The 27,444-nt window shown below is 39.5% G+C and overlaps 1 protein-coding gene and 2 long non-coding RNA genes across 3 annotated transcripts in view; 2 read left to right on the forward strand and 1 right to left on the reverse strand.

Annotated features, from left to right (window-relative positions):
- Window positions 1–27,444, reverse strand: part of ptprsa (protein tyrosine phosphatase receptor type Sa) — a 225,866-nt gene that overhangs the window by 43,910 nt on the left and 154,512 nt on the right. The window contains exons 9-17 of the mRNA XM_030082488.1: window positions 22,111–22,380; window positions 21,315–21,896; window positions 20,505–20,641; window positions 20,244–20,388; window positions 13,045–13,365; window positions 10,500–10,693; window positions 9,157–9,183; window positions 7,880–7,997; window positions 562–1,155 (exon numbers count right to left, since the gene is read on the reverse strand). Coding sequence (XP_029938348.1) covers window positions 562–1,155; window positions 7,880–7,997; window positions 9,157–9,183; window positions 10,500–10,693; window positions 13,045–13,365; window positions 20,244–20,388; window positions 20,505–20,641; window positions 21,315–21,896; window positions 22,111–22,380 — 2,388 coding nt within the window. The remainder of the gene's footprint in view (window positions 1–561; window positions 1,156–7,879; window positions 7,998–9,156; window positions 9,184–10,499; window positions 10,694–13,044; window positions 13,366–20,243; window positions 20,389–20,504; window positions 20,642–21,314; window positions 21,897–22,110; window positions 22,381–27,444) is intronic.
- Window positions 1,124–26,910, forward strand: LOC115381222 (uncharacterized). Its single transcript, XR_003930409.1, has 3 exons — window positions 1,124–1,188; window positions 25,790–25,798; window positions 26,899–26,910. It is a non-coding gene; the product is annotated as an uncharacterized LOC115381222 (long non-coding RNA).
- On the forward strand, window positions 3,999–23,406 carry LOC115381221 (uncharacterized). Its single transcript, XR_003930408.1, has 3 exons — window positions 3,999–4,109; window positions 13,425–13,436; window positions 23,396–23,406. It is a non-coding gene; the product is annotated as an uncharacterized LOC115381221 (long non-coding RNA).

The following is a 27,444-nucleotide window of genomic DNA, read 5'->3' on the forward strand; positions in this document are numbered from 1 at the left end:
AGCTGTCCTGTTTTGGGACAGGGGGAAGGGCGAAGGAGGCTTCAGGAGAGGAAGGGGATTAGGAAGGGAAGAATATCTCAAAACAAACCCAAAATCAAAATAAAGTAAATAATTAAAATCTTATTTCTGCAATGTTTAAATATTCAAACATACTCTTGAAGTGACTTATTTCGCTGAAGTCCTACCTTGTTTGAAAACTGGGGTTGTGAGATAGCATTAGCTGCGTGAATGTGCTTGGCAAAGGGCTGCAAGGATGACTGACAGGAGTGTCTGACCACATAGCACTTACCTTGAATGTCTAGGCTGCTCGCCCCTCTCTCAAATGACTGACTATAACTTACTGACTTGGCTTTTACCTGGTTTGGGTTAGTGAAGTGAGTATCCCACGGCAAGCAATTAAAATATCAATCGTTCCCCTTTGATGAGGAGGTGTGGAGGTGGTTGAAGGAGGGGGTGAGGCAGTTTTCAAATTTGTGTTGCAGTTTTTTTTTTTTTTTTTTTTGCCAATTTCCAACCCCCCTGCCAACTGGGCTGGGAGAGAAACAGGCGAGCGAGCCCTACCTGCAGGATCAAAGGCCACCGTCCGATACTGGATAGGCGGGCTGTAGGGCCCTGGACCTATACTGGTGTGTGCACGTATTTTGACATCATATGCTGAGTTCGGTTTGAGGCTGTTGAGCACATAGCTGGACAGGCTGGGGGGCAAGCGGAGCTCCTGTGGCGCTTCTCCGGTTCCGGCTTCTTTATATGCCAAAGTGTACTCTGTGATTACTCCGTTCCTCTCTGCAGGCACTGGTGGAGACCACGACAGCTGCACTGAGCAGCATGTCACATTGGAGCCCTCATTAATCTGAGGGTATCCCTCTGGCGTATTTTCGGGCAGAGTGAGGTCCATCACAGCCTCTTCCCCGAAGCCCCCTCTGCTTTTGGCTGAGATCTTAAACAGATATGTGGCCCCTCTGTGAATGTTGCCCACAAGGTATTGGCGTTCCTGGGGAGCAAATTCCAGTGTGGCCAAAGGAGAGACATCTTTTCGGCCAAACTGGAGGCGGTAACCTTGTAGGTCCATACCATCGGTCAGGTCTGGAGGATCCCAGCGAACCATGGCTGATGTGTCTGAGTCCTGAGCCACTGACAGGTAGGGAGGACCAGGCACTGCACAGATGAGAAAACAAGTCAAAACCAGTGGTTTAAAAAAAAAAAAAAAAAAAAAAAAAAATGCATGATTTCTACCAAATGCAAATATTCATATTTTTGAGTCAGATTTTAATGTGACAAAGTGGACACAACCTGAAGTGAAAAAATAACTTTTGCTATGTAATCAATAGTGTAGTCCTCTACCAAAAATCAGTGATACTATCAAGTTTTGTTTTATTTTTCACATTATTCTTAACCTTCATTAGATTGTTTCATACCCTGTCATGTGATGTGGCTTCTATTTCTCCTCCTCCTCCTCCTCCTCTCAGGAAGAATATGGCAATTTTTAAATATTTTATAATTACAGAAATGCTAAAGTGCTTCAAGTGTGTGGTTGTTACCACAACCATTATACAATGCCGTCCCAGCACAGTTGCCATTAATACCCACAGGATACTACCAAGTCAGTCATATTTTAGAACAAGGAGCAGCAGACCAATACGATTATGCCCTAAGATATATTGCATATTGAAAAATATGGGAATAGACTTATGATAACAATGCTTCAATTTTCAGTGGCTACTCAGTTACCTTTAAAATGAACATAATAGGTTACAGAAACACCACTTTTGGTAGTAAGTTTAATTTAGATTTAGGTCATGCTACAGTTAACGGCGCAGCAAAACTGAGCTAGATTGTGTTGCAAAGAGATGTGAAAGATCCTCTGAGCTTTTAAATTCGTGAGTGATGAGTGTGCCCATTACCATTTCATGATACACGGAAGCTCCAGCCCAAAATCGTTTCAGCACAGCAAAGCATTACTAAAACTTTAAGTAAAGAACAGTGCCTCTTTCAGCTAGAGTCATCTCTTGTTGTAAAATGGATGATCTACTCTTGGGGTCTAGACACCATTCTTCACTGCGGCCCAGTTTTGCTGCTCTTATGGATGACACACGTCTCATGTTAACTCTCCTTTTAAAGTCCCATCACTGAGATAGAGGCAGGAGCAGTTATGGGAAGCCTTCACTTCTCAAGCTGCCATCAAAGCTATTGTGAGATATGAGACCGGCTGATTCACACTTTAGCCCTGCCGCTCTGTAAACAGATTGTATCTTGACTTATTCATTTATGTCCCTCCTTTCACTGAAATGCATGGCAGTGGCAGAACAAACCTCTGAGAAACGCTAGCGAGGTTGTAATGGCCATACGCATTGTTACCAATGAACTCAATTGTTACTAATATGAATACAAATCTGATAATGTCAAACAGTATATTCAAGATAATTATTTATTTTCACCTATCCCCATGGAATTGTGGAGCAGACCGATAATCTTTGTGTAGAGTAGAACTCTATCTCTGTGCTGTTTTGGTTGATCGTATAAGGCCCAAGTCTGCAGTCAGCTCCGACTCCTATATTATTATTATTACAGTTGCACACAAAGCTGTTTGGCTGGGAGCCAAGTTTGGAGTGAAAGTAATTCGGAGAATCTTACATTAGTTTGAGGCAATGGTGCTCACTCTCGGTGGAATACTATCATTGCACTAGTGTAGTCGTGTTTATGTATCTCCGTAGCATACTGCGCCAAGATTAAAGTCTTAATGTATATGTCGACAAAACATGGAAACACACACACGCCCGCACACGCACACACACAGAGCAATCTACTCCACACAGTCCTCCTTCCTCGACTCGTATTATACTCATCTGTTTGCTAACGGCTTGCTTTCTGCGCACTTTTGCTAGAGGAAGATGGGGGTGGTGAGTGGATGGTGGCTAGTCAGCTGAGCTTTTGCCAGTAATGGAAAGGCGGGGGTGGGCAGTCTTGGGTGAGACGAATGCTCCTAATACTTCTTGGCCACACTGGCTCAGCTTGGTGTCTTATAAAAGCCCACTCTGCCTTCATGGCTGCCGCTAATCAAGTAAATAGAATCCGAGAAAATGATCCTCTCATGACTATGTGTGAGTTTGTGTTTTCCATTTTACATGTCTGTGCTTCAATCATAAATTCAACAATCTGTGATATGTATTTCCGGGCCCAAAACACTCTTATTATTTGTTAGTTTAAAGCTGTAGTTTATTGCCCACTGTTGAGAGGGATCACAGGTACTGAGCCCACAGGCAGCAGGTAATTGTTCGAGGGGTGTGCAGTGTGTGTTTGTGGCGCTACAGGGTGATGAGGAAGCGTCAGAGTATGTTGAGGGGGTGAAAAAAAAGCCTGAATGAAAGATGACGAAGGTGACTGGGGACAAGGAGCAATCAGTGGCACAGAAGCCACAACAGGGGTATGACGAGACGGGAATTTGTGCATGTGTGTTACCAGGAGTGATTTTAGGGTTTTTGGACAAGTTGATTGTGCCGCTTGACTGTTTGTGTGTGTCACCCTACAAGAGACACACACACACACACACACACACACACACACACACACACACACACACACTCACTCATGTACGCACATACCTATGCACAACAAACAAACATGCATACATGCACACACTCTCAGATACTTTCCCAATTTCAGCCCTTCTTTTGCAGACTGCCCAATCTTGCCTTTCATTTTCTGACCTCTTTCCCATCCCTTACTCAATGACCATTTCAGGGTCGACCCCGGTTCAATCCCCCCTCGTGGGCCTCCCGGCACGTTTCCCATCAGGCCACAGTATTAACAGCTCACTCTTGACACTTACTTGGCCCGACTGAAAAAAGGGGCAATCAGGTTTCCTTCTCATATCCTCCCACACGTACACAACACTCATGTCAAAATACCGCAGCATACACACATGCAAAAATACCCAATTACATCTATACTTGTGCAAATAACTGAACAAAAAAGGATGGATTATTAACTGACCTGTCACCTTCGGTGAAAGAATCTCTGCTTTTTTCATTGTTTTGTGACAAGAAATAAAATCTCTCTGAGATTAAGCTGTGATTACACCCCGCCAATAGAGATTTAACATATGTATGGGAGTATGGGGGGAGGTTTTTGACCTTAACAGTAATGAGAAATCCATCTCTCTTCAACCTTCATTTTCCCTTTACATGTTTTAATTTAGTATGCTTACTATAGCAGCAAATGTATTTATATGCCGGGGGTTCATGGAGAGAAGTAATTGGTTGAGTAGAAAATGTCATGGAGACAAATCTACAATAAATTTCACATGGTCCATTTGGAGAGCCAGAACTAATGCAGAAGCGAGAGCAGGGAGAGAAAGACAGACAGAGCACCACTACAATAATGCTTTTTCACTCAATCCAATGATTTAAAAAAATGACTACATCAAGAAATTAATGAACATAACAAGATGACCAGATCAGATATTTCCTGTAGTTAGAACTGAAATAGTGGTGAGACTGTAAACGTAATTTAGTGTGAATACACCAAGTGGCACGAGCCACAACAACAGGAGTTCTTAACATTTCAAGGATGAACAGGTTTACACCCAACCGAGTAATGCAAACCACTTTATGAAATTACAAACAGCTAAAAATGATGACAAATGTCATTCATGCATGCATTATTATCAACCTTGCATCATACATATGAACTTGTAGGTATGGCCATGTCCCGTAGTACAAATAGATTCAGTATACTGTATGTATTTTTCTTCTTCTTCTTCTGCTTTATGTGCCGAAGGCCTTATTTTAGAAAAGTTGTCACTCTCATAACTGTTCACAGAGCAAGAAAAAAACTGATGTTCAATAAAATACCTTTCAATGTGCCGATGGGATAGCAGAACATCTTCAGACACAAACATTTTAATCTTTTGTCAATAAAGAATCCTTTTGAACTCCACAAAACTTTTTTCTTCTTGGCCATGGTTATATTCATTTCTCAAGGGAAGAGTTTGGAAAGTGTGAATCACGAAAGACTACTTTTTACTCTCGTCTTTCATTCAACAAATAAAGAGCCACAGACAAAAAAAGAGAGAAAAAAGTGGAAATCGCTTGCACTTTCAGTTGCATTTATATAATACGGAGTCTAGATAGATTCTTTTCAAGCATGTCTTGCACATCAAACTTCCAGACCGGCTTGTTGGAAAGTCAGAAAGATGAAAATACGTCACCATTAATGTGAACTGACTTTCTGCTGGCAAGAAAAAAAAAAATCAAAACGCAACAAAACAAATAGCATGCTCTATATCATGAGAATCCGTGTATCATTCGTTCAATTCATATTCAATTAAGAATCAAAAAACAATATATTGAAAAAAGAGTCATTTTTCCTTTTTTTTTTTTTTTTAAATTAAAAACAAATAAATGAAAATTGGTTTGTTTTTCAATATCCCATTTGCTAAAACAGATCAAATAAAGGAAAGTTGAAATATGGCCACAGAGCAGACTTTAATGTGATTTTTCAATTTCTTCAATCTCCGTGACCCGGAAGTTCTATTGTCTGTGTTTCGGTTTTTGCCAGCGGGAAAGTGGGCGGGTCACGTCAACCTGTGGGTCAGTTTAAGGCCAGCACACACTACAGGATTTTTTTCAATCTTTCCCGATTCAGAGAACACACACTAGAAGACAACAGAGGACAGATCGCACCAGATCTTCCTCTCCTGATCGTCGAGTGTGTGTGTCGCTCTGGAGCAGAACACACTAGCAGATTCTTCTGCCGAGAATTGGCTCCTCACTCTTCCAAATCTTGCGTAGTCCAACGTGACTTTGCGCGGTTTCCCTTCATTCCTGTGTTTAACACCCCCCCCCAGATCAGATCATTTTCTTATAATTTTCTCTCCACATTTGATAAGAATTCAACTTATTAATCTGTGCGTGTGTTTTTTTTTTTTTTTGTTGTTGGTTTTTTTTACTTTACTTTTAAAGCCATACAATACAAAAAAAACCAAAAAAACATCTGCATGTTAGAGTATTTCACTACTTTTCTTCAGTTGTCTATGCTCACTTTAAATTCAGGCTGGACTTGTCAGGTGTGTCCTGAAAAGGTCACGCAACACTGACAACACAGACGTCCAATCATCCTCACACACATGCACTCACAGCTTCACGCAGCATGAGGACGGCAGCAGTAACCCTAACAGGTATGGGAAGCTGGAGTACTGGAAAAACCCACATAGGTATGGAGCAAAAAGACAAACTCCACATATGTGAGTTTGAACAAGGAACCTTCTTTCTTTGACTTTGAAGAGCCAGCTATTGCACCACTGGGGCCCTCCATTTCAATTATTTACATTACATATTGAAAGACTGTCAACTTCCTTATATGTTCACACAAGGACAATGGCATATAGGTTTGAACAGCCAAAAACACCGGCGCGTGAAAAGCAGGAACACAGCTGAAAGATGGCAATGAGCAATGTAAGTGTTTTTTTAGACCTGACTATATTTTCACAGAGTTTCATTTTTTTTTTTCTTGAAAACTTCGTGCTAACCTTTGCCAGAAATAAACATTCCTTCTCATTTCTTTACATTCAGAAATGTAAGTAATAATGAAGATAGTTTTCCTCCTGGGGAGAAACATAATCCTCCAAACTGGCCTAATGCTCATCCAGTCCTGACAGGGGAATAGAGAGCAACAGCACTCATCCAAACAGTAAACCTGTAAAACATACACGTCAAGACCCAGAAAAATGCCCTATGCTTGCATGTACCAATGCTGGGTTCTTGATTGTTTCATACATGAAGGGTAGTGTTCGCTATGTGTGTGCGCAGGCTTTGCATGTCTACTTAGTTGTGTTCTTATGGGCTCTTTCAAGGTTTCTAAAGCCAATTGGCATAGATATCCATACGAAACACTTTTAAATTCTTTCAAAGAACATTTTCATACTGTTAGGCAGCCAGCTACTCAAGCTTACGTTATGTTCATGGTAACAAAGCTGCTGGTTTCAAATTGGGCATGCTAGACGTCTGTAAGGTGAAAAGGATTTGAAAGGTGCAGACAGGGGCATCTAAAACTTTATCTTTGCAGCTGGAGTCAAAGACAACATAGTTGTCATGCTAGAAAAATGTAATGTCTTTTAGCTTTGATCAGTGGCTGTTCTTTATCCATGCAAAATGCAAAGGTCACACATTTTCACACTTTCAGGCCTTTTCAGGTTTCTGTTGCAACCACACTGTGTCCAGATATAAAGGTAGCTGGACGGTAATGAAATGGCACTGTTTATTTAACACATATGATATTGAAGTCTGCTCTCTTATTGTTATGAAACAAACAGAGAAAGAGAAAGAGCACTTTGATTTGCGGGAATTCATCGTGACTATCATATCCAGTATTGGTGTCTGGAGAGGAAGGTCGTGTTTCTCTAGTCAGAGTAAATTGTAATAGTGATGCCATTTTTATAAGACTTTTTAGATCTTACAATTTTTTGGGAAACTCAGGCTTGCTGTGTTGTTGGATTTTACTCATGCTTAATCAGATTTTGAATAGCAGTTTTGATCTTTAGTCCGATGAATAATAACTAAATCTAATCTCAACAATGAACAATGCCACAGTATTCAGAAAAAAAGAAACTCTGAATGTCCCTAATGAAATTATCATTATTATTATTTATCTATTTTTTTTTGCATTTGTTCAAATGTGCTTTTTCTGTTTAAAAAAATGCTTGAATACAATAATCTTCAGCTGCAGGAGGGACTTTTTGAATGATGTTGGATTGGAATGATGTAGAATTGATGAGAAAGACTTCTTTAAGTCAGAGGCAGACGAAGGCAAGCTCTCTTTAATGCGGCACTGAAAAAAATTCTATGAGAAAACAAACAAATGAATAATTTATCCTTGCACTCACCTGCCCCTTTGGTCACCACCAGTTTGGGTTTGCTCCGAGCTCCATCCCCCTTGGTGGTGTATGCTGCCACCGTGATGGAGTAAGTGGTGTCTGGCTTAAGTCCTCCAATGACCATTTCCTATGGGAGACATGGAAGAGACAGGAACAGGAAAATGTCAAAATGTGCCTTGAATATTTCATGATTTGACCCCACTTTGTGCAGCTAAAACTGCCTTATGCAGAATGTTAATCTGAGCAAAGTGTCTCCTGGTCCTCTTTATTAATTTTCACGAGGCATGCATTAAATGTAATGTTTCCCCCTGTGTAATGGGAGACCATTCCATTACGTAAATCCTTTGAGCTGCCAAGGTGGAGGGGGGACATTAGGTATGTAAATGGAAAGTGGCCCCCTCGCAATATTCCAATCAACAACTTAACTTTGATAAATGCATGCTGAATACATCCTAACCATTTGCTGGCAGTTTTTACCTCAGCCATTAAGTTTCCTTGAGTCCTCTTCAAAGAGAGGCTTCCGATCAATTCTAATGAATCTTTCAAAGGAGCAGGTTTGAACGAATGCAGAATGAGGTTTTTAACAGGCTGCTTGGCAGAGGGATGGGAGAAGTCAATAAAGGTAAATGAGCTATAAGTACTGTCTTGCACTTGACATGGGGCTCATGTAACACAGATGGACTGGCGCTTCAAAACTGGGTTCAGAACGGGGATGAAATATTTTGTTAATGGGAAAAATGTAAATGTTCATTAAATATGCTATGTTGATTCCCACTGTGTTTTAAGGGTATCTACAAAAGCTTTCCCTAAACCATTGCCTCCATACAGCTTAAAGCAGACTGAGTGTAAAAAAATAACTAAAATAAAAACAGAAAATTGAAAATCTCTCTCTCACACACATAAATACACACACAGACACACAAAAGAAGAAAAATAAAAAGTCACACCACGACCACCGAAGCACAGGACAAATCACAGCACACAGTATGAAACACATAACATTAGCATTCCAGGCATAGCAGCCAGTGAATATTGCATCAGCCATCATTTTGTACAAGTTAAATGGCAACATACTTTTGTTTGTTTGCTTTCGTTGCCATATAGAGATACTCTTATAGGTTAATTCATCAGGCGATTGAGGTGACGCCTTTGAGCCACTTTGTTTACCAAATTTAATTGAAGATTCAAGTGGTTTTGTAAACTGCCAATCCAACCAGGATGATGCAGTACCCGCTGTTCATACCCTTTCGGGTACACAGAGCACTCAGGCGAAACTTCGTACTCACATATTCGGCTGTATCGTCCGTTTCCCACTAACCCCCAAGCCAAAGAGGAGAGTGCAGGAGAGAAAGCAATGTTTTTTTTTGGTTTGTTTTTTTTTTTTAAAGAAAGGGAAAAAAAGAAAAGGAAGAAATAGGATTGTGAGAGACGGGGGCATTGAAGGTTTGGAAGCAGTGGGCTGGTCCCAGAAATAAGTCACTAATTTTAAAAAGTCAGGAGAAAGTGAATTTATGTCAAGTGTATGTTATGAAGACCAACTTCAACAAAGACGAAGGCTGTAAAGGTCTGCCGGTATGGTTTGGAGATTAACAATTGTGCCATTTATTTAGCTATTGGTAGCTACATGGGTGAAATATTGTCATTATAACTAATGACTAGACACCTAATGACTAGATTAAGAAATAGGTTTAAATTAATTTTTTATTTAATTATTTAATATTAACATAAAAGTAAATATATTTCTGTCTTTTTTGTGCAAAATGTTCTTAGTAGTCATGAATCCATAATTCTACCAAGCTAAGCTTTAATGCCATGCTGGTGGAATATGTTCTGAATGGACTCTATGAGCCTTCACATCAAATATTCCTAGATTAATTTAATTACATAAAAATTATTAATTGCATTCCAAGAATATTATTTTCTGCTCGTCACACTACTGCTGAAAAGCTATAATTTCAATTAACATGATTGCTACTGTGCAGGAACTGTCTCATTTGGCAGGACACCTCCACAATTGTGCTGACAGAAGTTTTACAAAAGGAAAGAGGGAAAACACAACCAAATGGAAACAGGCAGCATCCATTACAATTCTGCCACCTGAGGCTGTATTTTGGTGAAATACTTTTCATGCCAATTTCCCTCCTCCCCCTAAGCACCGAATACTATAATCAGCATTTCTGTTGAGTTGTTGTATTTGATACCTGCACACAATCAAATATTTCATGACAGATGCTGCCATAAAGCAGAGGTTGAGACATTCCTAATGAAAGCCACAGAGGTAGAAGAGGGAGGACAAGATGAGTGAAGCTTTGATTATAGTTCTAGTTGTAGGCTGAGGCGAGAAGAATATTACAGCAATATGAAATGAAATCCAAGGGTAGCAAGGATCCATATGGCTTTTCACACTCTTGCAATATTTGCACAGCCACAACAGTGTGGATTAAGTATACAATTTACTGTCTGCTTAGGGAAATAAAAGTTATGCAAAGCTTCTTCAAATATCCATAAATTTGCAATTTCATGTGAGCAAAAACTGCATTAAAAATCAGTGTATGCATGCCATGAGGTGGTATCTACATTTTTCCATTATAAGTGATCTGTAAGGGGGAAAACTGTGAAATGGTCATACCTGTGCATCAGCCAGCATGACATCCTTGATGAGGGGCTGTCCCCGTGACTCGCCATTTTCCACACGTACATAGTGAACCTGGTAACCACGGATCTGACCGTGCTGTTTGCCTGGAGTCAGGGAGCGCCACATTACTTTAAGTGCTGTGGAGTTCAGCACCTCCACCTCCACACGCCTTGGAGGAGCCCCAGGAACTAAGTGAACAAAGCAAGACATTAAATCAGGATCATTTCTGGAAATTGCTCCACATTCACCACTAAGAACTTGGTAACAACTGTACAAATAATATTTATAAATAAAAAACGTAGAGCATGCTACGAACAAACATAAGATAGCATCAATGATATCACGTACCACAAATCAAATACATCAAAACACACTTATTATTAAATGCAACATCTTCCAGTATTTGCAAAGTTACTTTCAAGCTGAAAAGTAAACAACATTTATCATAAAGATTTAAATATGTCTGATCCTATGTTTGGAATATTGAAAAGCTTTACCAGAAGTCTATGGCAATACATGCTTCAAGCTTTCTAGTTTCTTATGTTATGAGCATAAAATGAAAAACTTTGTGACAATGTATACAACTTTTTAAATATGCATGTTGATGTATGTATGTTGTTATGTTTTCTTTTTTCACAGTAATGTATCAGAATAGAAATGTTAACATTTTCCTTTTGTTTCATAGTTTCACTCTGCAAATTCTGTAAAACAATTTTAGATATAGTTTTAATTATGTTGGTGCAACAAGTGCCAATTCTGTATGTGGTATGTTTCTGTGAAAGTAGTTTTAATCCATGACACACACACGTAAAAAAGGTACATTGCAGCTATTCCACCACAAAACACTAAAAGTGTTGCTATCCTTCTCATTTCTTTTCTAGTCTCAACACTGATCTGTATCAGTTTTCTCTACAGAGCAACAGAGCATTAATCCATGAATGTTGACTTCAGTGGCATGAATGTTTTATTTCCTGATCAAAACTGTGCTCCATTTGACGTCTTGTTTCAACTTCATGTTTGCAAGTCGGTTTTTGCTGTGGCCAGTCCACACTCGAACCCGATAGAAAGTTAAATAAACATATTTACACAAGATGACTACATATGAGCTGAACATTCCAAAATAAGAGTTTAGATCTGCAATCTGAACATAGCTTGAGTGTCTGTCAGTGGGAGGCCTCGTTCCTCAGCCACACTGACAGGTCTTTATGGCGTGCCTTGCTACCAGAGCTTTCAGTGAGTCACAAAGAGTCTCTTTCTGAGATAGATGTGCCATTAATAAAGCTTTCCCCAAAAACTGCCTCTATTTTTCTCTTCCACAAACACTTTGAAGTCTCTTCTTCACCCCTTAAATCACTACCCATTTTCTCCATCTTACCCGGGATCATGTACCAATCTTGTTTATTACCAAAATCTTTTCTTCCTTTTAGCCCTGCCTCTTATTTCTTTACCTGACACTTCTCTGTCATGCGTTATTAGTGTAATGACACTTGGAAATTTGTTAAAGCCAGTGTTAGTCTGGTCTGGCTATTGCTGCTGCGGCTCCGCTGATACAATGGCTTTAAAAATAGGTACGATAGGAATTTAGGTTTGTCTCCCCTGTTGCGGCTATTGTACATCAGTGTCAGAAAGAAGCTTAAAATGCTGTGGTAATGGATGTGTAATGGATCGTGGAGAACAGTCAACGTCAGCCATCCGTCAGTGATTCAGCTGTGCTCACATCTTTAGTTCTCAGTTTATATATTTTATTGTTCGGCGTCTTCACTCCTTTGTCATTTAGGTCCCTGCAATCCACAACTGTATCAAGCCTATTTTTCGTCCTGTCAACGAGGAAGTATCTTTGCTCTCAGATTTTTTGTTTTTTTTAAGAGCACTTTCCACAGTGGCTGCCCAAACAAAATGTATGGAAATGTAAAAAAAAAAATCTCTGTTCCAAGCTGTAGTCATATTTTTACCTGAAGCTCAAAGATACACCAACAGCAGTTATTAAGCACAGTGACACTGTTGCTGACTACGTTTCATCCATCCAAGCCATGCAACGACTTCGAATATACATACTGGACATCTTTAACCTCTAACCACACTGTTACCACAATAAATGCTCCTAGAATATCGCCTCAAATTGTACATCATTTATGAATGCTTATGGCTCTCAGCAGAGCAATACGATGTTTTTAAAAGCTCAGAGATGGATGCAGGAGAGCGGATGTGGTGGCTTTTATGATTCACATTTGGTTAGCTGCTTTTTAATAGCAAAATACTTCATTTCCCAAGTGTGTTATCTACTTCAAGTGTCCCCATTCATATGGTGTATGTCTCAGAATACCTGTGTGTTGTCTTTGAATCACTATCTTGCAAAAGTGCGACCACCCTGAACTAAGTGTGCTTTTAAAAAAGTATTGTTCTTCTAAATTAAGGGTTGTTTAATGAACTAACACACATGCAACCAAAAAAAATTTTCTAAAGAAAAGGTATGCACACTTTCACTAAGTAACAAAAACTACCATTAGTCTGAGGTCGATTATGAAAGAAAATCATGTACCGTCTTCGTCTGTCCGACAGATGAGGGACTCGCTCTCAGGGCCTGATCCATTCACAGTGGAAGCAGACACAGTGATGAGATATTGGGTCCATTTCTCCAGGCGCTGCAGTAACACCTGCTCTTCTGTTGCAGGCACCATTGGCTCTTCCGTGGCTTCCACATCATCACCGGCCCCTTCTGACAAGCCCACCACCTGGTAGCGCACCCTATACCCCACCAGGTCACCATTCTGACTCTTCAAAGGCGGGGGGTGCCAACTTACCAATAGGGTGGTGGAGCTGGTGCTGCTGCACTTAATGTCTTGAGGGGGAGCTGAGGGCTCTGGTGAGGTGGAAAGGAAAGGAAGGGAAAGGGGGTCGAGGATGAGGAGGATGGGGAAGGGGTAGGGAGGGGTGAAAAACAAAAAATAAAAAAGATGGGAGAGATAAAGAAAATGAAAAAAAGGAAAATTCAAAACTCAAACGGACAAAAAAAAAAAAAAAAAGAAATCATAAAAAAAAAAATCAACAATAAGAATAATCCAAACAAAATTGCAAAACAAAGACAGAGGCAAAATGTTAAAAATAAAGATGAAACAATCAAGCAAATGTAAACATAAGAGTCATAAAAGGACAACAGCACGTGCTTGGGTAATAATGAATCAAGATGTGTGATGCACCTCTGTGGCTTGTATATCCCACTAAAAGGCTTTAAATCCTTTATCTCTCTCTCTCTCTCTCTCTCTCTCTCTCTTCATACACATATATATATGTATGTGTATATATATATATATATATATATATATACATATACACACATATATATGTATATGTATGTATATACATATATATGTGTGTAAAAAATTACATGACCTAAAACAAGCTATCTAAACCCCAGCGAGGGTAGAGCATAGTCTGTTTTGTAACAGCATTAAATTGCTCCAACTTGGTGGGTCTTATTTGTGTCTGAAGTGGTCTTTGAAAACAAGTTAAAGCCTACACATCTGTGAACTTTCTAAATCAAACTCGGTGCCTTTCCTTTTCTAATCTGAGCCAAGCTCTTAGACAGCTTGTGCTTGTCCAGGGTGCGCTGTGCAGTGAGCGATAAAATATTTCACTTCTCATCCTGGGTTTGGCATTATACGGATAAGAGGACATGTATGAAAATATTTCTGACCGAGCTGGGTTTCCTCTATCCCCAAGATGGTTTTATGAGAAGCCATATTCCTTACATCTCTGTGTGACCAACCCAATTCATTATTACATTTTTGTATGAGATTGTATGCACAATAATCAAACATAAAACTGAATTTCACTGGAAAAAAAGGCATCCAACACAGAGCATATTAAGGGGGGGGAAAAAAAAAAAAACTTAACGAAAACTATTGAAACGAGCAACATGTTCTCATTCCAAAAAGAAAGCTGGAGAGATAAATTAATAACTGAAAAAGGGTACTTGAAAATGATTTTTTCTGTAACCCAGATGACTCGACAGAAAGAACCACAGTAACGGTTAAAGGTTCAAAATGACAACTCATGGGAAAACATGAAAAAACAGGATACTTGGCAGAAACAGAAACTAAGAACAATTTACTAACAAAAAAGAATTAAAATGAAAATTACACAAATACAAAATCAAAAAGATCTCACAAGCATTGTCTGCATCATACGTACCTGACTCCCAAAAACATTAAACTTTAAAGACTTTCTTACCACCAGCACCTGACTACAAAGTGTGTACTGTCAAGACACAACACTTTCCCTCTCAGAAAGCCAACCAGAAATTTTGATATCCTCAACATAAATTTGATTGACAAAAGAGTTCATTTTGCACCCATTTTGTGGTTGCTTGGAGGGAGAGAGTTGGCTCTATGCTGTAGCCAGGGCTGTTAAATACTGTATTGTTGGGCCGGAGGGTCCACAAGACTGTGAGAGGGGAAGCCCGTTGGATGGAGGAGGTAGTCATTCCCAAAATATTCTGATTTTGTAAACGTGGGCAAGCACACAACCATCACTACCTAAAATAAATCCCATTTCACAGCACTGCACCAATGTAGCTCTGTAAAGCTAAGTGCCATTTTGAGAACGCCAAAACAAGAGAACACAGGTAGCGAAACAGATTTCTCATATTGCCATATTCATAAAAGTTTAATGATAGTGTTCAGACTGCAATGTCACTTTGGGTAGAACTGCTTTTGAAAAATGAAACTGAAAAAACAAAACCAAAAAAAAAAAAAAAAAAAACCCAAACAAAAAAAAAAAACTAGTAGTTTTAAGTATAAGACAGGCCTCCTCTCAGTGAAAACTGAATGTTCCAGCACACAACAAATAAGACAGGATCTCAGCCTCAGTTCCCAAACCCTTCTCTGTGTCCAATGGGCTTATTTACTTAAGGTCTTACTGGATTTTGAGCCTTTCAGCTTCTTTCCTTCGCTCATATTGTATTTGCAAGCTCTCCACGTCAAGAGTGATTGCTCAGTTCTCAATCTTTGTGGTGCAGAAAAAAGGCTCTGAATCTGACAGAGGCCAGGCTATCACAGTGCACAGGCATCCTCATGCCTGATAACGGTTAAAGAGTAGCTGGGGCACAGCTTTAATAAAGTGCATATCCCATGAAGGCCATTGGTAGGATTATGGATACTAGAACTATACAACCACAAAAGAAGAAACTCAAAGCTAATGCTTCACTTGAAGTTCTTTTGAAGCTTCCCTGACATAGTTTTATAAATGCTATTTGACAAATAATTAGTCATGTCTGCATTCAAATCTTTTTCTTTGACTTTTTTAGGTCTGTTGTGATGTTGGTGCTTTGGATACAAGACGATAACGTTAAGTAATGGGAGCATACCTAATTATAATGATAGCCTTCAGATTAAAAGTGTATTCAGTGCAAAACCATCAAGTGCTTATACATTTCAAATATCAATGCTATTAGTTTAGCTATCATGGCAGTTTCTCAAAACATCTTGTCAACTTTTAAAATGACATACTGTTAGTAATTGTGTTGTTAGATTTCAAGCACATGTCTGTATTTGAATTGTTTTTTCATCAGAGGCCTCAAATGACAGGATGTTCGCATTCATAAATCATTACAGAATTAATCCTTTCCTCACCAATGCCAAATGGCCATGGTGTAGCTCACACAAATACTCTAATATATTTGAAAACCTACTTCAATTACTGTAAGTGGGGGGCTAAACTGCTTGTTTTGTTAAATAGAGAGGATTTGGAATGCCACTTTAATTTGAGAGATGGCACTTGACTGGCTACTGGCAGGTTCTAGGTATAATCTAAATGTGTAACAAAGCCTGACAATCCAGGGCCTTGGCTCATTGCTCACCGCTAAGCATGAAATTAATTCTGATGCTATGAAATGGGATTCTTATCTGCCTCTCTGGGGCCTTGCAGTTCCCCCATACCCATTCCAAGGGTCTGTTTAAGGTCCTCTAACAATGCCTTGCAACTAGATAACAGCTCAAACAAATGTCAGGAGACCTCCCAGCTCTCGGGTTGTGGACCACTCCGGCCACGTCTGAACGGCCTCACAAAAATGGTCTGGACCTGGTCTGAATTTGGCAGCATACCCCAGGAGGCTTTGTTTCTGAATGAGGGCCGCTGCTGCCTTATATACCCACACCTGCTGTAATTTTGGTTGAAGGAAACCAAAGAAAATAATTTAAAATCTCTTTGTTTTTCCAAAGCTTTTGATATCAGTCAAAGCAATTCCAGGGGAACGTTTTTTTTTTTTTTCATGTGACTTTTCATGAGTTTCTGACAGAGTGGCCCCCATGACAAAAGCCTCTGGTAATGCTACTTGAACTGAGCACAAACTTCAGCAATCTGTGAACATCATTTTACCACAGATAATAGACAACAAAGCAAACTGGAAAATCATGTTGTCTGTCTTTCTTTTCACTTTTGTGGCAAAGCGTTTCAGTCTGCCAGACATCAGTATAGATTTAGATCGGCTTTGAAGGGTAATGAGTCGACCAAAGGTTGACTCCCTGTCGTGGCTGTTGTCATGCAAACAATGAATAATACTTCTTGAGAAGTGTATTCTCAGGTTAGTTTAAGGTGTATATGTAAGTGAGGCTTTTCACAGTGAACCTGTGTGCGCGCCACACACATCACAGAAGCTTGACGCTTGTCACAATCATGTTTTATGTTGAAAGGTCCAAAACTTAACAAACATTGTCATGTTTGTTGCATGCTAGACTGAAATTAACCAAAGCATTGAAATAGCTAGTTAGATTAAACTGTAGATCTATTGAATTTTAAAACGCATGTTCTTTTTTACTACAGTTTATTTCTTTTTTCCCCACGGATATCTTCTCAAAAGACACAGTCCCTGCTACACTGCCGTGTTTTTACTGCATTTTACCATTTGGTTTACTGTTGCTTCTGACTGAATCTTCTACAGACATTAAATATTTTATTATACCATTAATTAAGATATACTTAAAATATATGTGTTGGAGTTGTAGAAAAGATATGATGAACCGGATGCAGAAATGGCTGTTCCTATCCGAGTCTTAAGGAAGCTGTCGCGGCAGACTGAATCCCTAAACCACACCATCACTTACCTCAGAGCATCCAAAAGATCAAGTAAGTTATTGTGTTGTGTTAGACAATACTCTGATTTGTCTGACTCAGCCTTGATTTGTCTTACAGTGATGAGACAGGATATTTCTTATACCTGCTTGTGCAGGGACTCTTCAATCTCTGAAAAATAATAACTGAAAACACCAGAACCTATTAGGTCAGACGTGTTATCCACATAAGTAGAATAGATAGGATAATAGCTACTAGACCTAAATGATTGGTAAGGAATATAGATTATTCTGTCATTGACAATAGAGCTTGTGATCGACACAACATTTACAAAAAATTTTTTTTTCATAATTTCCAGGACAGTAGTATCAAATATCCACAATATACTGACAGATATCTTCAACCAGCAGTTATTCGTTCTGTCCTTTGCAATCATGAGGATGAAAAAAATAAAAAGAAGAGTCCCTTGTCCCAAGCAGAGTTACACTTATTATTTCCCATTTTAGCTCAAAACTAAAATTCTGTCAGTAGGTCTGCAGCGCTGTAGTAAGTGTGCATGTGTGTGTGTGTGTGTGTGTGTGTGTGTGTGTGTGTGTGTGTCGTGGACTTGGGTTCTTAACGAACCCAAAACAAAACAAAACAACTGAAGCAAGCTACTGTTTGGAGTGATGTTAAGCTGTTATTTCAGGTAACCCAGAAATTAATGGAAACTGATAAATTAATAAAATATCTAGCGTAAAACCCCTTAATCAAAAGATTCAACATAAAAGGAAGAGGACATAAAGTGAGAAAGGTGATGTCAAGCCATTCCAGGGAGAGCTTTTGTTCCAATGCAGAGGGGAACAAGTGGCATAGAGAGAAACATAGCTGGAGAAGGGTGATGTAAGAGGAAGAGAGGGGTGTATCCAATCCAGTCAGCTTGCGGTGTATCGGTCAAGAACGAATGCCAAACAGAGGGGAGGAAATCACAAACACACACTGACAGGTGAAAATGTGCACAGACAATCGAGAGACGCCAAGACAGCAATGGGGCTTCATGAACATCAAATCATTTCATGCCTGGACTGATCAAAGATCAACTGTGCAGTGGCAGGTGCTCATCAGCACCCCATGTGGACAGAGTGAGTGTCACATGCAACTGGCGCTCTCCTCAGTGACTCTGCACTGTCTGTGTGGCTCTGCTGCATAGCGGTAACAAAAAGAACTGTGAAGTGGTTGTTCCAAAGTCCCCACGCCCAGACGTAGGGGTACAGCCAACAAGTTGCACTGGTAGAAACAGAAAATGTGTTAAAATACGTCTACTCCCACCACCATGGCTCTCCTATGTCCCTGTGAAAAATTCTGTGGTTTAAATCTCACCAAAATAAATAAATAAATAAATAAATAAAAAATAACAAAGCATGATCAGTTTATTAAGAATAAAAGTAGCCACTTCAACAATGCCTGTGTCATTGCCTCTGATTTCAATATTACGCATGAATCACATTCACAAAGATCCATCCATAATCCTATTAATCCTGGTACATTTTCATGGTTCTTTACCATTAATGTATTAAATGTCAATACACAGCATCACTGTTAATCTTTGTGTGCTGTGTAAACCCCAAAGACACGAACGTAATACCCTGTCATCCCAAAAGTACTTGCATCTACAGTTGGATATTTGATTGGATAATCTATGCGCAGTTTCTTTCTCTACAGCCTCCGCGATGCACTACGATATCAGTCCTGATATTTTTAGCTGACGGGTTTAAATAATTTAGAGGTGCATTGTGTTTTTAAACTAGAATAATTTCAGGAGAGCTGGTTTACCGCAATAAATTTAGGAAGTGGACATGTAAGTACTTCTGATAACTGTTTTGAGTGTATTTTGTTTCTCTGATGACCAAACACCGCATCAAACACTGCAGGAAGGCAACAGTACATATGAGAGCCGTGGTGGTTTTAGAGGAGAACCAACATTTTTTGTGTCTCTGTCACGTGGGAAGTGCACTTGCTGTTGACAAAGAAAAAGCAAATACAAACAAAAGTGAAAGGGAATAACAAAACTGCCAAAATTTCAGTCCACATATAGTTGATTTGTTTGACAGTGAAGGCACTCATATACTGTACCAGAGCCATGTTACAAAAAAAAGGTATTCTTAAATTATAAATTAAAAAAAGATGACTGTAAAACACTAAATAGTACCTTCATTGTTGTGAAGCTTACTTTCAATCTTCACTCTCCACAAAATAAACTCTTCTTGATATAAATGTCACCTTTCATAAGGTACAAAACAAAACAAAAAACCCATACCAGCAAAAGAGCATATGTATCAGGGTTAAACCACATATTTAGTTTAGAAAAAAGGATAACAAAAAAGAAAAATCACAACAGGTAAAACAGTTTGTTATCAAGTCTACATCAGCTCTCATCTGTGTGTGTCCGGGAAAACCTAGTTATAACTCAAAGTTGATGAAGCAACTGACATTAGAGAAATGTTGTCAAGCTCCGGTCAAAAGAAGAAAAACAAACAAAAGCTAAAACATATAACCTAAACAGAAATGTCTTTAGTAAAGGTTCAGAGGCATAAAATCTTTTTTTTTTTTTAACAATTCACTGAGGAAAATCCCTTTGTGAACACAACCTCAATAAGAATAGGAGAGAAGACCGAATAAAAGGCTACATACTGGCTTGCAAGGTCTTGTGCGAAATGTCATTTGTGAAGGCTCCGATGCCTTTGTTAGAGTTGGCTGCCAAGGAGAAGCGGTACTCTGTGTTGGGGCGGAGACCCTCCACAACATACGAATTTGTGGGTCCGAATGTTTTCTTCATCTGTTGATTGAGAACATATTATTGGCAGGTCTGACTTAAAACAGCTTCACAGAAATGTGATGCTGGATGATCAAAAGTACACCTTCTACTTTAGATTCAGCCACTGACATACTTACCGGGGAGCCATAACTCCCATCCGTGTAATGAAGCTCATAACTTATGATGCCTTCCTTCTCATAAGCTGGTTCCCAAGTCAACTCAATGCTGGTGTCTGACACAGCACCAACCTGGAATTTAGATGGTTGACCTGGAACTAAACAACACAGCGGAAGAGGGGGTAGGGGGGAATGACATGAATTATATATATATCAAAATAAATGCATGACCAGACAAAGACGTCGATGCTGTTCATGTGACAAGTGTCATAAAATTGTTGACCTGCTCAGAAACTTCATCAGAAATTTGTATACTGAGGCTGGTTGTAAAATAATGGGAATTCGATACAAGGAAAATGAGAGGAAAGCATAACAGGATAGATATGCACAGTACTGTCAGCTTTTACTTGTCAAGGGGGACTCTGAGAGTAAAAGTCTCACCTTGCCCTTGACTGAAGTGAACTCACAAGCCCTGAAGCTGTTTTCTTTGGACTAGTATAATAAAACAGGCTTTTGTCATCATTTGCAGATGTGCCAGTGAACTTGGTACAGCAGAGGAGTAAAAGTATTTTCTTGCAAGCAAACACAGCCTGCCTAAAGTTGCAGGAAATTTGTGCTGTTGATGCATAAAGCCAACAAATAAAGTTCCTTGCTGGATGTCAAAATATTCCCATAGGTCACAAAAAAATGTAACATATAAAGATTTGTTTTTGTGCATGTCATTTTAAACTAATCAGCCTTTGTTCACAGTTTCACATTTTCAACATTTACAACTTACATTTTCTACATCAGTGGTCAAGATGACCAAATAACGAGTGGACATTTCCTTACCTCCTTGTAGTACTTTAACATGGATGGGTTCTGAGAAAGGTCCATCACCTACAGAGGTGAATGCGAGAACTCTGATTGTGTAGGTCTCTTGAGGAACTAGACTTTGGATAGTGGTAATGATGCTGTCCTGAACATTATGAATCTGCCAGTTGCTCATGGGCTGTGAGGCGTCCATGGTGTAATAAACACGATAGCCCTTGATTTGCCCATTGGGCTCTTCCGGCTCTTCCCATTGCACCAACATGGTGTTTTGGGGAAGGATTTGAGCTTTAATGTTTCTCGGTGGACTAGCAGGGGCTTGTTCACCAGTCCGAGTTTCTACTGGTTCGCTGGGTGGACCCTGACCAATTGTGTTAACAGCTGAAACACGGATTTCATACTCTGTGTTGGGGTAGAGGCCACCAATGCTGTAACGCGTGGTGGTAATGTCATCCACTGTCTCATATTTGCTGTCTGGTGACTTGGCTCGATACTGGATGATATAGTATGTGACTGGATCAGGGTTTCCAGAGTCCCAGGTAATGGTCACACTAGTGGCAGTAGTTTCAGTAACCACAGGGGTACCTGGAGGCTTGGGAAGAGCTGGCAAGGTGACAAAGCAGAAAACAAAAGAAGATATGATGATCATGTCAATCACAAACTGAGGAACTCTGCAGTATATACTAAAAGCTTAGAATCAATTAAATCAAACTAAATCTGTATAATTCAAACAGCCACTCAAATTTCTGAACAATGTAAACTACTCAGAAGTAATCTTCTTCATAAGCATCCTTCTTCATAACCAGTTATCTCTTACATTTGACAGTGATTTGCGCCACAGCTTCAATGATGCCAAGGCTGCTCATGGCCACACAGGTGTAGTTGGCCGACTCACGAACGCTGCTCAGTTCAAGAACATTCCTGCCCACTGGCATCCCATCCTCTGGTGTCAAGTCCTCTGAGTTCAGCATCCACTTGACATAAGGCATGGGCGATCCCACCGCCACACACGTTATGTTCACACTGCCACCGGGCATAATTTCCTGACTCGTTGGTGGAATGGAGAAGCGAGGAGGCACCCGCCGGACTGGGAGAAGGCATGAGGAAGGGGAGAGGATGACAAAACAGGGCAAGGGAGTCAAAAAAAAAAAAAAGAGAAAGAGAGAGGTAACAAGAGAGGCCGATGAATATGGATCCTTCTCAAGGAAATATTTAACATAAAAGATTCAAAATGTTAATGTGAACTGAAACACAAAATAAAACTACACTCTTCAAAACATAAAGAAAATATACAAATAATGAGAAGGAACTAAACTAACAGAACTGCTTCAACAACAATATAGATTAACAATTAAGCAACGATTCATAGCAACAAGGTTCCATTGACCAATATTTGACCCATCACAGCACAATTAAAGACACAAAAATCTATTACGAGTTTCTCATCTTTGGGACTGAACTGCTGACATACATAGCACTAGCACATAACTGATCGTGAAGTATGAAGGCATGTGATAAAGGCCATGTGATAATGTTATCACATAAGGCCAGCATGGCAACCTGGAACTTCCTGTCCTCTCAGGCACTCATGCCAAACATGAAGTAGGCCATTATAGGCTCCTTCCACAGCACAGGAAGTGTAGGGTTACTGTACTACTGACCATCTCCATGAGGTCTCTAATGAACACAGTCTACCGTAAGTTTGCACTTGACACCTGCCTCTACTTCCTAGTTATCTTAAAGATGAGAAACTTTAATCAGATTTTTGTGGTTTAGGGTAGATCCACTGGACAAAGCCTTATTAAGATCTGACACGGTTCCATTGATAGATGCAGCTATCAGTTTCACAGACAGCATGCATAAATAGATCGAGGTAAATTAAGGAGTAAATGATAACAAAATCAGATATAAAAATTGAGATAAAATGCATAGAGGAATATAACTGAAGGGTCGCTAGCATGCCCAGACAAAAGACGATTGGAGAGGAAAGTAGAAGTACAAGATAGAGGATATAACATCCGAGGAGAAGATAGATTGAGAGGAAACAGTAGCAAAGAGTGACAGAGGAAGAGAAAAAGAGGGGAAGGTTGGAGGGGGTAAAGGGAAGGGTAACCCGCTTCAGTGCTGTGTAAACTTTTGTTTCTCTTCAGCTAATGTGACAAAATGTGATGATGGCACATTGTCACATCGCAGTTCTAGTTAACACAAAATAAGTACTGAGGAACAAGGTGTGTGCCTAGAAATACACAGAAAAGGAAGTATAAGTTGAAGCAAGAGAAGTCTTACTATCACATAGTGTTGGAGAAAAGAAACAGAACTGGATCAACAGGGAGTAGAAATCCAGAGAATAAGAGGTAGAGGGAAAGGCAAAGACAGAGGTAGCTGAAAAGGGCAGAATGACAGCTAAGAAAGGGAGACAGGGAGAATCTCAAAACTCATGGACAGGACTGGAAATCTGAGTGGAGGGAGGTTGAAAATGAGCCTGAGACGCAAAGGAAGGGCGTGACAGGTGTCGTGTATTAGCACGTGTTTAAGTAGGCAAAAGTAGACATGTTTTTCTTTTCTTTCTTTTTTTTTTTTTGTTGTTGTTGGGAGTTGATAGGCATGATTGTGCGTGTGTACAGTATGTAAGAGTCAGAGAGTGAAAGAGTATGACTGTGTAGAAACACTGTTTCTTCATGAGGAGCATCCCAGCAAGCACTTGACAGGAATATATTGTTTTTTTCATACCTACACGCTCTGGATTGTATTCCATAGTTGATATGGACGTTTAAGCAAAGTGAATTATTATTATTATTATTATTATTATTATTATTATTAATATTAGTAGCAGCAGTAGTAGTATTAATTGAAACATATCATGTTGTATAAATCCCAAGAAATCACATGCTACAGGTTTAAAAAAAATGTTCTTGATTAAACTGAACAAAACAACAACAACAAAAAATCACATTGACCAAAAGCTATAAAAGTGAAAATCCTTGGGTGATCTTTTAAGAAAACCAGACGGTCTGCATCTAATATTGTCAAACTGTTTGTTGGGATGCTAAGATTAAAAAGAGAGAAGGAAGTAGTAAAGATGTAGAAGTAATTAAAAAAAAAAAAGATGAACTAAATGGAAGAGATGACTTTAGAGACAGACAAGACAGGAAAGACAGGGACAAGGGACAAGACACAAGGCAGAACAAAACAGACTCAAGCAGCAAGACAGCAGACAGGACAGACAGAAGGAGACGGGCAGACAGACAGTGACGGATGGGCACGCAGACATACTGTACATTACGCAAAGGGGAAGGAGAAGGGTTTGGGTTGTTGGAGAAAGGGGGGAGGAGGATATAAGTGGGGGATAGAATAAGGAAATTGTGGTTCTAATCGATAAAAAAAAGTCAAAACAATAACCATAATAATATAATAAGAATAAGAATAAGAATAAAAAAAACCCAAAAAAACAATCATGGCTCAAAGTGGGTTTGGAGGTCTCACACACTGGGGCTTAAAATCAAGAATCGACTACACGTCCCCTCCTCCCCACCTTAAAACGCTGCACCTCAATGCAAATGCTACTTGGGAAGTCTTAGGATGGGTGGATGTGACGTGTGTGGGTAGAGCAGGTGGGGATACTGAAGGGGGGAGGATGGGAGATTTGGGAGGAGGCTAAGGGGGTGGGTTGCATCAAGGATAGGTAGCATTCCAAAATACACCGTGTCAATCCAAATGGGATTCATATGATCGTTGCGTTGCACAATTTGAGTTTTCCACCAAACTAAGGCACAAATATCACCTACACACACTCTGAGGGGATTTTTACCTGAGGGCTGACACATACTGAAACGGCCATGTAAATACTGTACGTCGGCATGTCATCCCAAGGTGTAAAACGCTTTCATGAGTAAAATAAAGCTGAAATTATGTGCAATCTCCAAGAGAAGAGAACACATTTTAAAATATATTAGCTTTTAACAGCCAATACCTATTCAGCCAGAAAAAAAAAACCCCGAATATATGTTTTACACATTTTTTCTCTTAAATCATTGCATAAGTTTAGATTACGACTGAATGAAACACAAATTGGGCTCTTTTGATCTGTAGTCTTCAGAACATTACCCTTTCAGAAATTCACTCTTGATGTCCATCACTCCATTACTCTAGAAAATACATGATCTAACCTTGAGGGGAAAAAAAAAACCCTTCTTTAAAGCTGGATTTTAAAGAGCTGTTTCTTTGTGGTACAAACATTATGAACTTTAAATATGTACCAAGGCAAAAAGTCAATAGCAGATATGAACAGCCCTCTGTTCTTAAAAATCTCCAAAGAATAAAAAAAAAAAAAAAAAAAAAAAAAAAAAATAGAAAAAAATGTCAACCAGAAACAAACTGGGATGCGGTTCTTTCAAAAAGTCTGCTGTACTCTATCAAATATTCATCAACTATTATATCCTGACTTCACTGAAAGGGAAATGAAAATAAACAATAGGACACAGCACATTTTAGCTGAGATTTACTTTGTCTCATCATGACTGTGGGAGATATTCTACAAAAAACAACAAAAAAACTTGTTGATCGTAGAAAAAAGAAGAAGAAGAATAAAAAAGTCCCATTACAGTGGGAATTAAAAAAATATATCCTTTCATTTTAGTTTGTCAAAAAATGACTGATTAAACAACAAAGGTGAAAGGGCAGCCCATTCCTCACACTGACATGCATGGGTGTGGCTATGGCATGAGTGACATATACAGGTGCGCCCCCATGGGCAGACACCAGAGAACCAATACAATCCAAAAAAATGTCACCCAAGCCCATCCAAGCATGCCATTCATTTTCAAATATAGCATTGTTCCAGACACACACGCACAAAATCAAATGAAAGGAAACAAATGAAACTGAACAAATCCACAAAAAGAACTATGTCCGAACAGCATAGACAGTACCAGAGTGCAGCTGTGTTCAACAAAGAGGTATGCATCAATACTATTAGATGTTTTTCAGCAATGATTTGTCACTTAATTTTTTTTCTCTGTTTTACTCCAATCATAAGAATGGTGAAAATGCAATATGCTAAACAGGGAGTATATTTTTTTTATTATCATGATTACGATTATTATTGGGGGGTTTTTCAGGGGGAGATGACCAATCAAAGTGTGTCTGAGGATGCTCTTCTCTCCCTGGGGCTAAGGTCAGCTAATGGACCGGGAGCTGTAGTGGCTGAGTGAATGAGGTTTCCCCACAGGAAGATGTAACTGATTATATTAGCGTCTCCAGTGATAGGGCAATGAGGGAACTAACAGCGGTGACCTGTTGATAATTATTTTGTGCGGATGGTAAGTAAGATCTGAGAACTTTCAACTTGTTGACCCTACACTCAAAGACTTTTGTAGTGAAATCATTCCTGATACTGGGAAACCTAGTGGCGAGCAATCAAGCTGCAACTAAAGAGTGGACAAGTGAAAACTGGAAAGGTTTTACTGTCAACAGCACACACCATGTGTTTGACAGGTAAATTAATCTGATATATGATTACTAAGGAAGGTTCAGAACTCAATGTCACATAATATTGTAAATATAGGGGGAGGAAATTACAAGTTTCAAAATGCTCAAGACAGTTTAGGAGGCATAATTTGCATAGCTTAAGGTCAATGTCGCATGCAAATGAGTCATTGCACTATCGTTGACTGGACATGGGCCTGAATGTTCAAGTGAAGTCTTATGTCAATGGTCCAGTGAGCCTCGACAAAACTGTGAAAGTGTGTGATGGATCCTCTCCTATCCTGCCATAAAATGTGTTGATAGCAAAACAAAGAAAAATAAAGAATCCCAATTGCATGGACAGGCTCCTCATTCACAGAGACCATGAGCCCAGCCGGCCCATTTGGAATTGAGATAAAATGAAAACCAGCATATACCTTTCATTTGGACTGCTAATAATATATAAATCTTGTTTCAAGCCCCAATGTGGAGAGAAAGACGAGAAGCCTTACACTGAACGAGGTGAAAAGCAGTCGAGAGAGAATGCCAGAGTACTGTGCTAACGCTAATCGTGGTCAGTGTTGTGGAGGGATTTGTGCCAAAAAACAGAGGTCGGAAGGTGGACATTATCGGCCATTTTGGTGAGGCAGGTTTTGCTGCCCCAAAATGAAGGGGGGAAGCCAAAATA

This window comes from Salarias fasciatus, chromosome 23 (genome assembly GCF_902148845.1).
Source record: "Salarias fasciatus chromosome 23, fSalaFa1.1, whole genome shotgun sequence".
Lineage (NCBI taxonomy): Eukaryota > Metazoa > Chordata > Actinopteri > Blenniiformes > Blenniidae > Salarias > Salarias fasciatus.